This window comes from Notamacropus eugenii, chromosome 6 (genome assembly GCF_028372415.1).
Source record: "Notamacropus eugenii isolate mMacEug1 chromosome 6, mMacEug1.pri_v2, whole genome shotgun sequence".
In the NCBI taxonomy this organism is placed as follows: Eukaryota; Metazoa; Chordata; class Mammalia; order Diprotodontia; family Macropodidae; genus Notamacropus; species Notamacropus eugenii.
In genome coordinates, this window is record NC_092877.1 from 155,980,385 (window position 1) to 155,992,726 (window position 12,342).

The 12,342-nt window shown below is 35.0% G+C and overlaps 1 protein-coding gene across 2 annotated transcripts in view; it reads right to left on the bottom strand.

The window, feature by feature from the left end:
* The window catches only part of PDGFC (platelet derived growth factor C), a 244,046-nt gene that overhangs the window by 68,692 nt on the left and 163,012 nt on the right, over positions 1–12,342 (bottom strand). For both annotated transcript variants that reach the window (XM_072621350.1, XM_072621351.1), the window contains exon 3: positions 4,383–4,563. In XM_072621350.1, coding sequence (XP_072477451.1) covers positions 4,383–4,563 — 181 coding nt within the window. The remainder of the gene's footprint in view (positions 1–4,382; positions 4,564–12,342) is intronic.

A 12,342-nucleotide genomic window follows, 5' to 3' on the forward strand; every position in this document is an offset into this window, starting at 1 on the left:
TGAAATCTCCAAAGAATCAAAATTTATTCATGATAGTAGCTAGAAATGTCACTTGTCACATGTGTCTGTAATGTCATACCATGGTTAAAATCTGTAATTAAATCTCTGTTTTTTTACGAGAGAATATTTTGCTTTCTTCATGGGCTACAGCTGAAGAAAAGAAATCATATTGTGGATCTTGTGTTTAACTTTAGCCAACATTAGTCAATGTCATAAGTTCTAGGAATCAGAAAATCACATGTGGTTCTTAGATTTAGTACTAGAAGGGATCATAGAGATCTCATGGTCCAATCTCTCATTGTACAGATGAACTAAGATAGAGAGTGATTAAAATTAATGACCCAAAGTTCACAGAGGTAGCAAATTGAAGATTGAGATATGAATCCAGATCTTTTCATTCCGGATTCAAGAATCTTTCAATTTTCCCTTACTGCCTTTAATTTAATCTTTAATATCAACTTAGTATTTTACATCTATAGACAATGATTTCTGTAGAATTCTGTTCCTTGTCTTAATTTATGTTCCACTTGTATTTAAGATTATAGGCACATTTTAGTTATGAAATCCAGGAGGATGATAGTAAGAATCTATGCCAATACATTAAAATTTATCCATAGATTTTAAAATACTTTTTTCTAAAACTATGCTACAAACACCTTGAATAATGAACACAAGTACATTAATTAGCTTTTACAATGCCAACATAAAGAATGAATCTGAGGCCTCCATCAAAGCCCTACCCTGATGCTTCTTGAGGGTAGTTAAGCTCTGGAGGGTCCTATAAGACAAAAGGACCTAAAATGTAGAACTATCGAAAGACTAAATGCCCACCATCATCAAAGAGCCAGCAAACAATAAGATCAGAGGGGCTTATCATCAGAGCATTGATCACCATGTTTTTCATTTTGTCCCCATTATCATGAAATAGTAGGCAAGAAATAATCTACTAAAATGCAGTAGTGGACGAAATCTGATGAAGTGGATAGAATATGCCCAGTGATGAAGTCCCTGATCCTTGAAAGAAAAAGGAACTACTTCCACACTTTGACAATGCATGATTTGATCCATGTGAGTACCACCAATCCAGAACCTAACAAGAGTTATTGTGGAGTAGGTGGAGTTTTAGAATTGCTGGGGCTGAAAAATTTCATTGCCTACAGCCAACTTGGGGATGAGCTTCTCAGAATGGATTTAATTTAGTCTTTAGATATCAGGCAATATTGGCTCTATATTCATGTTTCTCCAATTACCTAGAACCTCTTAAAAGTTTTTCTCTGCTTACATAAGAAAATATGTGTTTATTAAACCAGAGAAGGATCATGGCATGTAATAGAGGGCAAGGCATCAGAACCAAGAAATCTTATACTCCAGTTCTGCCCTCGACACAATGTTTTACTAGGGCAGAGTCACACAATCTCCCAGTGTCTCAGGCAATTTTTTGCATCTATAAACAAAACAACAGATGAATTTCTACTTTGTTGGAGGGAATTCCTGCACCAGAAGTTTCCTACACCAATGAAATAAAACATCAAAACTCCCCCACCTCCACCAACCTCTCCAAAAAAAAAAAAAAAAATCACTCAATTCATCCCACGATGTCCTTTCTTTTCTTTGTTATGACTGCATTCTTAGCCAACAGCTAAAATTCATCCACTTAGCTATTGTCTAAAACTTATCAAACATTTCATGATCAACACATGAGTTTACATAAGTTTCAAACATAATGACAGTAAGTGAGATGGATTAAGAATTCCAGTTCAGAAATGCCCATTTATAGTGAATGTTTCATTATATGGTATTATCTAAAACAATTCCAAACACTTTAGAAAATAGAGAAAGAAATGGTAACTGGATTAGTGACTGAACTGGTACGGTGAATTCTTAAGTGAGGAAATTCTCACCAGTAATACAGGCTTGTACCTTCTCTACAATATATAATCCTAGAGGGCTACCTAGAGCAGACAGTGGCATCAAATTCAAATGAAACAAGTGTCCACTACTCCATGTGGAAGGATTCTTGCAGGCAGAGTATTGACAGTTTTAAAATGCAATGTTATCTAGGTTTTATTTGTTCATTCATTCATTCATTTATGTTAAATATTTACCAGCTACTTTTAAAAATCTAGTTCAGGCTAACAACATGTGTCAGGCAGTCTAGATGTTATATTCCTCTGTCCTACAGCATGCAGAGGTTAAATGACTTGCTCAGAGCCACACAGATACAGTAAGTGTCTGATACAGCACTTAACCCAGGTCTTCCTGTTTCTGAATCCAGCTCCCAATCCACTGTCACACTTGGGACAATAAGAAAGACAAAACAACAGAAGCACTTTGAAGAGCTTGCCAATCAATGTCTACACTACACTGTGAGAATGAAAGAAAGTGAAGATGAAGTAGTGTGTTCCAGTTCTCTATTCTAACCATTTTGCCACATTCTCTTTTATGTAAGTTACAGAAATCAAGAAAAATCAGAATTTGGCAAAAGAAAAATTAAATTCACAGTGAAGTAGAACAGAGGACATATTTATATGGCTGAATAAAATATAGGGGATAAATTTTTAAGTGGTATTTTAAGGGGAAATGACTCTAATAATATCTATAGAACATATGACACACTCATACACATACATGTGCATATGTGTATATAAATACACACAGACCTACATACAGTTGTTATTACAAGTATAACACCATATCTTCCAATTAGATACATATGTACGTGTATGTGTGCATGTATGTGCGTATGTGTTTGTGTGAGTATATAAAACTACATTGGAAGATATGTTGTTACAAGTGTGTTCTCACCTGTTCTACTAATTATTTGATTTGCGTTGTTGTTTCTATACTAAGTACTCTGTAATAAGGTTTTTATATAAATGCACAATTGTTTTTCCTTCCCTTTAATTAAATAATATGTATATGTATACATACAGTCAGACAGACATGCATGCATACATACATACTTACAGGAAAGACAAAAACACTCCTTGCAGGCTGCGTTCTACTGTGGTGTTTTTAACATAAGTTTAAGTTAATATTTTAAAACAAAGTGGAGGAATAATGATTATCTTCAATATTTTTTGAAAGACTAAATTTTGACTAATGTACCAGAAGAAAAAGGGCCATTTGAAGCAACAGAAAATGCTGAAACACAACACAACACACACACACACACACACACACACACACACACACACACACACATTGGCTCTTTTTTTCTCTCTCCCTCCCTCTCTCATGCACATACCCCTAAAAAGGGCTCAAGTCTGAAATTAATTCAAATAACTTTTTTAGAGAATATAGATCAAGCTGGCACAATCTGGGGCCCATGGGTCACTTATGGCCCTCAGGCTGCTTGCAGCATGCCAAAGGATTATTGGCAGCCAGAGGAAAATGTAGAGGAAAACATTTTTTGTATGTAGAGGAAATCCTTTGGTACTGAGCAAGTAGCACCAAGCCCATGGTCCACAGATTGTGCAGGTCTTTTAAATACAGACCTTGATGTTTCACCTGAATTTAAGTCTGCATTGGGACAATTACCAGCTTTATAAACTTGACCAAATCAAATGACTTCTCTAAGCCTTATTTTCTCATTTGTGAAATAATAATCCTGCTTTCACTACCTAAGTCAGGTGCTACTGTGAGCAAAGAAATCTGTAAATTATAAAACAGTACACAAGGATTAGGTGTAATGGACAAGCAGCAGTGAATTTGAAGTCAGAACACTTGGTCTACAATCTTGGCTCAAGCCCTTAGTTGCTGCTTTGACAGGCTAGCCATCATTCTACCTTTTGGAGAGTCAGATAATAAAAATTGCATTAACCCATCCCATAGGATTAGAGTGGTTCACAAACTGCAAAGTACTGTAGAAATGTCAGTTGTTAGTAAATTCACCAAGTAAATGTACAATTATTCTCATCTTCTCTCTGGGGAAATGATGGTTTTCCTATGCTGTTTCTTACCAACTCTGAAATGTCATGGTTTCATCAGATAGGCAGTAGAATTCCTTATCTTTCAATATTCTTTTTCTTTAATTCAATTTTATTTTGTTTTGGGGTCAGAATTCTCTCACTCCCACCTCTATCTATATTTTTTTCAAACAGTAGTAAAAATAATCTTCTTTCTGCAACAATAAATTATTGATTGATTTTCCAACATTTCTAAATTTATCCAAGCTATTCCAATTCAAGTTATACACAAAAACCACAGTGGAATTTATGAAGTGAAGAGTACAGGAACTAACTTCCAAGCAAGGTATTTGTTTTAAGAAAACATTAGAAATAAACAAGTAATTGACCTTAATTACTTAAGGGCCATCTCAAAGCCAACCTTACCCTCTGCCCTTTCCCACAATAAACAGCTTCTGAAATTATGATACTTACTGGCGTAAGAAGGGTATAATGGATGCAGAACCCAGGTTCAGAAGGAAAGTATTCATCAGAGACAAATCTTATCCTGATTTGATTTCCTTTGGAGATCTGTTTCCCTGGCACAGCACTGGAGCCACACCAGCGCCCTAAAATAGTCCCATCACTGGGCTCCTCAATTTCTACAAAGTCATACCTGTAAAGAGAAAAGAAAGGAAATTGACACAGGTGTGTACTACATGACTTGGGCAATATTAATTCACATCTTTGGATGCTAAAAGCCTAGTTACCAAAACTATGAGCTAATCCTAAATTCTACTAGGTTAAACACAGAACTACATATTCCAAAAAAGGAAACACTAAAGATGAGTTTACATTGCAGGAGGGGGAACATGCGTATTTGCTCTTGACTTTTTGAACTTGACTGCTTAAAAGGACCAAATTTAGCAGATGTTTGCTAATTATCTACTTGGCTCTTATAGGAAAGCTATAAAAACTCAGTCCATTCTTAATTCTTGAGTATTTCCCTTATTTTCTATGTGGTCATCTGATGCTGATAATCTGGCCCCACTCTACCTTTCTAATCTTATTTTCTACTATGCCTATAAATATATGTTTTGTTGCAGTCAGGCTGGCCTATACAACTTTTCCCCAAGTGACATTATACCATCCTCTAAAGTCCATCAGTGAAAGGACAGTTCCTAGGATCTGAACCATGAACTTTGTCATTATGTACCCCAAATTCTACCCACACATCCTTCAAGGTCCATATTGGACTTCCCAACCCAAAGTGATCTTTCTCTTGCTTGAAATCTAAATGTACTTACCAACTTGCTTGATCATTTGACAATTGTAAACTACCTAATATTCTTTACTAGGGTTGTTTGTGTGTGTATGTATATGCATATATATGTATATATATATGCATATAAATATGTACATTAATATACACACATATATACTATATATATATGTATGATCAGAAGAGTACTAGAATAGAATAGAAAAAGCATAAGAATATACATTAAACATCATATAATTCAACCACTCATTTTTGTAGATAATAAAGCTGAAAAATAATTAATCAGTAAACAATTGTCAAGCATGTACTACATATCAGGCACTGTATTAAGCAATGGATGATTTGGGAGACTTGGCCAAGGTGGAGTTTTTTTAAAGGAAATGAGCAAAATGAATCAATCAGAAAGTCTTTTATTAAGCACCAGACATTGTGATAGGTCCTGGTGATACAGAGATAAAAATGAAACGGTCTCCTTCTTCAATAAGCTTCATTTTTTTGTGTGTCTGGGAGGGGGGGATAACTTGCCTGTATATAAATATGTACAAAAATATGCACACACAAAACAAGAATGCATAGAGAATGAGCAAGAAGAAAGGAAGTGGTAGAAATGAGAGTAGAATCTTTTTCTCTAGGAGTTTAACTGTGACATGATTGATGTAAGATGAAAGCTTAAGGGGATGACAGGGTCAAGAAAGAGTTTATTTTCCTTTTTTATTATTTTTGGGGGTAAGGCTAGTCATTTTCCAAAGTAGCTGGAGGATAAAAGCCATCAAATAGAGAGAAAATAGAGGTTAGATGACAGAGGGATGAATATGGAGGCATTTTGCTAGAGAAGATAAGAGAGGTTAAGGATAAAGGTATGTGCAGAGGGTGGATCTTGTCAAATGGAAATAATTAACTTCATCAGAGAGGAGAAAAATAGGAGAGAATAGGATATCACATCAAATGAAAGAAGAGTTATGATTCAAACCTAGGTACTCTGCAAGATAAATTCAGTGTCCTGAATTTACTAGTCATTTACAATGTGATCTCCACAAGGTCAGTTTTATACTTCTCTATATCCCTAACAGAATAACAGAATGTAGCACAGTACTTTTCTATCAGCAGGTATTACATAAAATGCTTGTTAACTGAATGGGGAAAAGGGAGAGTCTGGCAATTAAGGTTCAAGATTAGAACTTAAATGAAACACTTGCACCAGTCTAATGTTCACAGATTGAGGTATCCTCAGTCACATGGAAAGAATACTCATCAAGCGTAGAGTAAGAGTTTAGGTAGATATAGCCCTTGTCCTCATATTGAAATGAGTTCAGATTTTCTTGTTTATATATAGAAATGTGTCTGGACTCCCAGAGTAGTGAGACATTTTCCAAGTCTAAGGCACTACTCATTGGCCTTTTTTATGATTCTAGGTGACTGGAAATCCAGTCCAAGAAGCACAAGCTTTAACCCCTCAACCAAACAAGTGTAAGGGACAGTTTTTTTTGCTTTTTAGGGGAAAAAAAAACAAAGACAACTAGCCTAGCCTATATGGCAAGGACCCAGAAAAGTAGCGCTCTTATCACAGATAGCTTCATAGCAATTATCTGGTGAATTTTGACTCTCTAGCTTAACTCTGTTGACTTAAAATTATAGTAACTGCTAAGCATATAACATGTAAACATCTTAGATTTTTTTTCTGGCTGTTGAAATCCTGTTTATCATAGCTTTGAACTAATAACAATTTCCACTAATTTATACACAAATATATGTGTATATACCCATATGTACATACATATATACACACATATATATTCTACATAAAATATAGAATATCACACATTCGCAAAATAATTCTTGGTCCCTACAGGTAAGAAGACCAGAAGTATAAACAAATGAAAGATGAATTCATTATATTACATAGTAAAGTCAGTAATATTAAAACCAACTATTGTCATTTTTTCAAGACTTCAGGGAGGAAAGTGGACCAAAAGAGATAAGAGAAAATAGAGAAATATTTGAGCTCAAACTAATTTGAATAAGCATTGTCAATTACTACCTTTATCTAAGAGAGTTGTTTATATCTATATTATTTACAAGTAGTACAAGGCTGCTATTCATAACAACCACTATTTGTTCTGAACTTGGCAGGTAAAACTAGGCTAATCTGAGACTGAGCTCTCATTAGTTCAAGGCCAACTAGATTTCAGGCATGACTAGTAACTTGTATCCACACGTGATTTTGTGTAAAGTTTTTTTTCTGAAATCCCCCCCAAAAAAGACCAACTCTTTTTTTCTTTCCCTTGGGGGGAAAAATTCTTCAGCTGTAGAGAGAAATATAGCTGGAGTCTAAAGCACAAACTCCAAAAGCTGTGTTGTTTTCCCTTGTAACATTTTGACCTAGCATCAATTATTCTTAAGAACGTGCATATTGTTCTTCAGAAAATATTAAAAGGTGTTTCCCCATATAAGCAAGACTTGAGATTGTAAATGTCACATGAGATTAAAATCTTTTCCAAGGAACAAACAGAGGTAACCCTTGATATAACTAACACTCAGACATAAAAGACACATTCTTCCAAATAAGTCAAGCAATGTTTAATGTGTAAATTATTACTTTATACCAATTTTCTACTAAAGATGTGTTATATTTTTTTCTTTTCCCCCCTCGGTAAACTTAATTTTTATAACGATTCCCAGATCTCTAACTACACAGCTGGCAATAAATTCTTGTGTTACATGTTTGTGCAGGTCTAGCTCATGCACTTATTATCTCTGCTTAAAGAACCAGAATATTCTTGTATTTCATTAAATATAAATGATGTGAGTATAATCATTAAAGAACTGCTATGCACTTTGATTTTAAATCTTAGTTGAATTCAACAGGTGTCATTAATTGCCTCATCTTGAATTTGATAATATTCTAAATCACAGTGTCATATGACAACCATCTAATTCCTAAATCCATCCATCCATTGCACCGTTAATACTATTTTTATAGTCAAGGGTAAAAATAATCGATGCACATGGAATGTAAGAATACTGCTTACTACTTAATATATCCTTTGTCTCCCTTTCATAGTCAGAACATGAGGGACTCCCCCTCTCTTATTTATACTCTCATAAAGCAACAAGACAAGGAAGTCTTATTTTTTTTTTCCAGGAGAGTGGCATAGAAAACTGTTAAGTGAACGTGTCCAATTTAATTTTTAAGTTTATAAGTTTATATATACCTGTAACAGGTTATAGGGATACCTCTCTACCTATAAAGCCTGCCCTATAGATCACCTTTGATTTTCAAACATAATCAAGAAAAGTAAATTTCTTGTCTAGATTTGATTCCTACATGATATACAGGTCAAGAGTCAAATTTGTACTCAGTATTTGAGTTGGTGATTCTTCACAGTCACTTTCAGAGTGAGCACCTGTAAATCTATAATACGATGCAATGCAGCAAATCCTGGAAACTTGTTTTTGGTGAAATGGTATGAAACAATCAAGGCCAAAACTCAGGGAAATAATTATCAAAGAAATTTACACAGAGAAGGGAAGCAATAAAACCCTACAATACTTGACACACAAACGTGAAAACAGAAAACACTATCACCCTAAAAACTAGAAAACTCCACATCCCCAGGTGACTATTCTGAAGACTCTGTAATCCTTCTAATACACTCTCAGGTATTATATTGCAATGTGCACAATTGCCCAAATCACTATTTAAAGGATTTACTAAACCTGTTTTATGAGCCAATCAAACATAACTTTCTCACGGCAACATGATACAGTACATACAGCACTAAGTAGTTTATAATGATTACTCCCTTTCTCTAACATCTCCCTGGGGACCTATAGAGGATTTATGTTCTTTTATGTTCAACAAACAAGTCTGGTGTTGTAGACACAATTTTGGTTCTCATGTGGGAATTTAAAAGTGATGAGGGCAGTTTTCTTGGTCTTAAGTAGAATCACAAGAAGTATTCAAGAAAAATAAATTCACCACGGATAAAAACAAGAATCTCTGGGCATTCTGCTGGGTTCATAAAAATAAACCAAGCTCTCAAAATAGGCTATTTCTAGTCTCACAAAAATCCTGTCAATTAGTTTTATCCCCTCAAGTTATCTGAGCTGACAATACTGTGAAAACCTGCAGACAGGTTTAGATGTGGTTCTAAGAAACCCTAGTGAAGAGACTCTACTAGATTCTGAACTTCTGTGAAAGGTAGTGAAATAAAAAAGATAACTCTTATTCTACAGGAGATCAAGCTCATGCTGCCCTGTAGCCAAACCTAACTCCAGGCCTCCATGTGAACTGACTGCTGTCACAGATCCCTGCATATAAAACCCCAATTGTCACCACATGCAGAGATTTGTCAATTAAATCTGAGAACAATAAGATAGTGACAGCCAATGAATCATTGCATATGTGGGATACCCTAAAAAATTATTTTAGCATTAAAAGCTTGCCGTTAATCAAATCCTTGGTCATGGTCATTTTACTTCTCTTTAAAACAGCACCAGAAATTGTCACTTTCTTTTTCTTTTCTTTTTTCTTTTCTTCTTTCCTTTCCTTTCCTTTCCTTTCCTTTCCTTTCCTTTCCTTTCCTTTCCTTTCCTTTCCTTTCCTTTCCTTTCCCTTTTTCCTTTCCTTTCCCTTTTTCCTTTCCTTTCCCTTTTTCCTTTCCTTTCCTTTCCTTTCCTTTCCTTTCCTTTCCTTTCCTTTCCTTTCCTTTTTCCTTTCCTTTCCTTTCCTTTCCTTTCCTTTCCTTTCCTTTCCTTTCCTTTCCTTTCCTTTCCTTTCCTTTCCTTTCCTTTCCTTTCCTTTCCTTTCCTTTCCTTTCCTTTCCTTTCCTTTCCTTTCCTTTCCTTTCCTTTCCTTTCCTTTCCTTTCCTTTCCTTTCCTTTCCTTTCCTTTTCTTTATTTTTTATCTCTACAGCTTCCTGCATCTGCATTCCAATGCCCAAGAGAATAGTGGTATGAGTAGGAAGATGTGCTTATCTACATACAGGCCAACTGCCTCTGATCAAATTCAGAACCACAGAATATTCAAGTTGGAAGAGACAACTAACCAATTTAACTTAAAGCTGTACAGAAATCCTTGAAATCAGTGGTATCAAACTCAAATGGTAATGAGTACATACTGACTTGGGAAATTGTATATTAACATCATGTTTCACTGAATTTTTATTTATCTTGTTAAACAACATATTACATTTATTTACACTGAGTTACAATTATATTTCAATCTGTTTGGGCTTCACACAGGAGTGTTTTGGGCCAATCTTTTACATTTCTATTCAATGTAAAATCCCCTTACAAGTGATCATTGACAACTGGCCTGGTGACCTTGAGTCAAGAGGTAGCCAATGTTATTTTTGGACAGCTCTGATTGTTCAGAACCTGCATGAAGCGTTAATCTATTTCTTACTCTTAGTTGGGCCCTCTGAAGCCCAGCAGAACAAATTCAAACTCACTTCCATATAACAGCCCTTCAAATGCATGAAGGTAGATATGAATCCTTTAAAGCCAAAGCCCATTTCAACTTCTTTAAAGGGACTTGAGGTCAATGAAAACATGATTTTGCCTGCTTTTATGAGAAGTATAACAACCAAAGGAAATTGAATAAAAATAGTTGGGAAGTTTTGAGAAAATGACTGTTTTGAAAAGGAAAGAGAGCCAAAATAATTTCTGCTTAGGCAAGGAGTTGTTTAGGTAGGTAAGAATCCTTAATGATCTGGCACTATCTTACAATTATTAATAATGTTTTTGCCACATATAAGTAAGGTCAACTGGTATGAGTATTACTTACATGTAAAGTGATTATATTAACAGCATTTATAATTTTTTTGAGATAGCTTTAAAGTGATTTGTAAATCTTAAAGAGTGATGTGAATGTTCATTATTAATACTGTGACGGTCATCGTCATCATCATCATTATCAATTATAAATGGGTCAATTTCCATAAATGCACCTTAGTAAAGACTGGACAGCTAGTTCTGACCCTCCTATTTACTTGGCATGTTACCTTATATACTTATAAGTAAGCCTCTACATGCTTCAGTTTCTTCATCATTAAGACAAGAGTTGGTCTAAATGATTTCTAAGGCTGCTTCAAGCTATAAGAGACTATCTAATTAAGTGGAAAGTACAAAATACCTTAATAGAGTAGATTAAATAATGCTGATGACAATGATAATACTTTATATCTGTGCATCACTTGAGTCTGAAAAGCACATAAACCAACACCATCATAGTTAAGTTACAATCTTGTGAGATATGTAGCAGAAGTATCATCACCATGTTACAGATGCAGAAACTAAACCTCTAAAGTGACAGAAGTGGCAAGTGGTAGTCTAGATCCAACTAGAGGCAAACTCTTTTGACTCTTAGTATAGTACTAAGTATCAAATGACATTGAAGTTACTCAAGGAGCTAATGATCATCTATCCAGAATGTTCTAGAAGGGACTGAGGTTTCTTCTGACTCTAAGATTTCTAAGTTCATATTAAGGAAAGATAGGGAAAATATTTCATTATAAATTATCTCTTACTAGGATCTTAATTTTTCAGCAGGGATTGTCCTATTGTGCATGTACCCATTCTGGAGTGTTTGGGGAGGAAGACTGTCTTTATGAATTTATAAATGCATTGAAACAAAAGCTACAAGGCAAAGCGGTAAGCCAGTGTATACTCTCCAGGTCAGCTGCTGCCATACTTCATCCACACATGTTTCTATTGGTTTGTCAGAATATAGGGAAGGAAAAGAGATAGAGAAAAGAGAAAAGAAAGGAGAGGCTTATATTTCAAGAATTAATGTATGAATGTTTTAAGGATTGTACACACAAAATGTAATGTTACTAAATTGTGTTGTTGCTCAAGGTGAATACAATGAGTTTTTCTGATTTCCAGATACACTTCCCAGAATTTTTCTCATACACGATGCCTCTTAATTACTGAACTACTCCCCTTCCCAAAACCATTGTAAAGCTAATACCAGCTACCTCTGTAACTTCTTGACACTCTGTTGCTTATCTGGAAACCAAGTCAAGGGCAACAGAAGACAACCTGAAAAGATGATGCTGTCTACCAGGAGCTAGGGTTCATAGTCACTTCCTAAAACAGTCAGTTTTTCCTAACACTTTAAAGGCAAGAAATTACCTGTCATCTATGACTTTTTGTTGACCATGGATGGG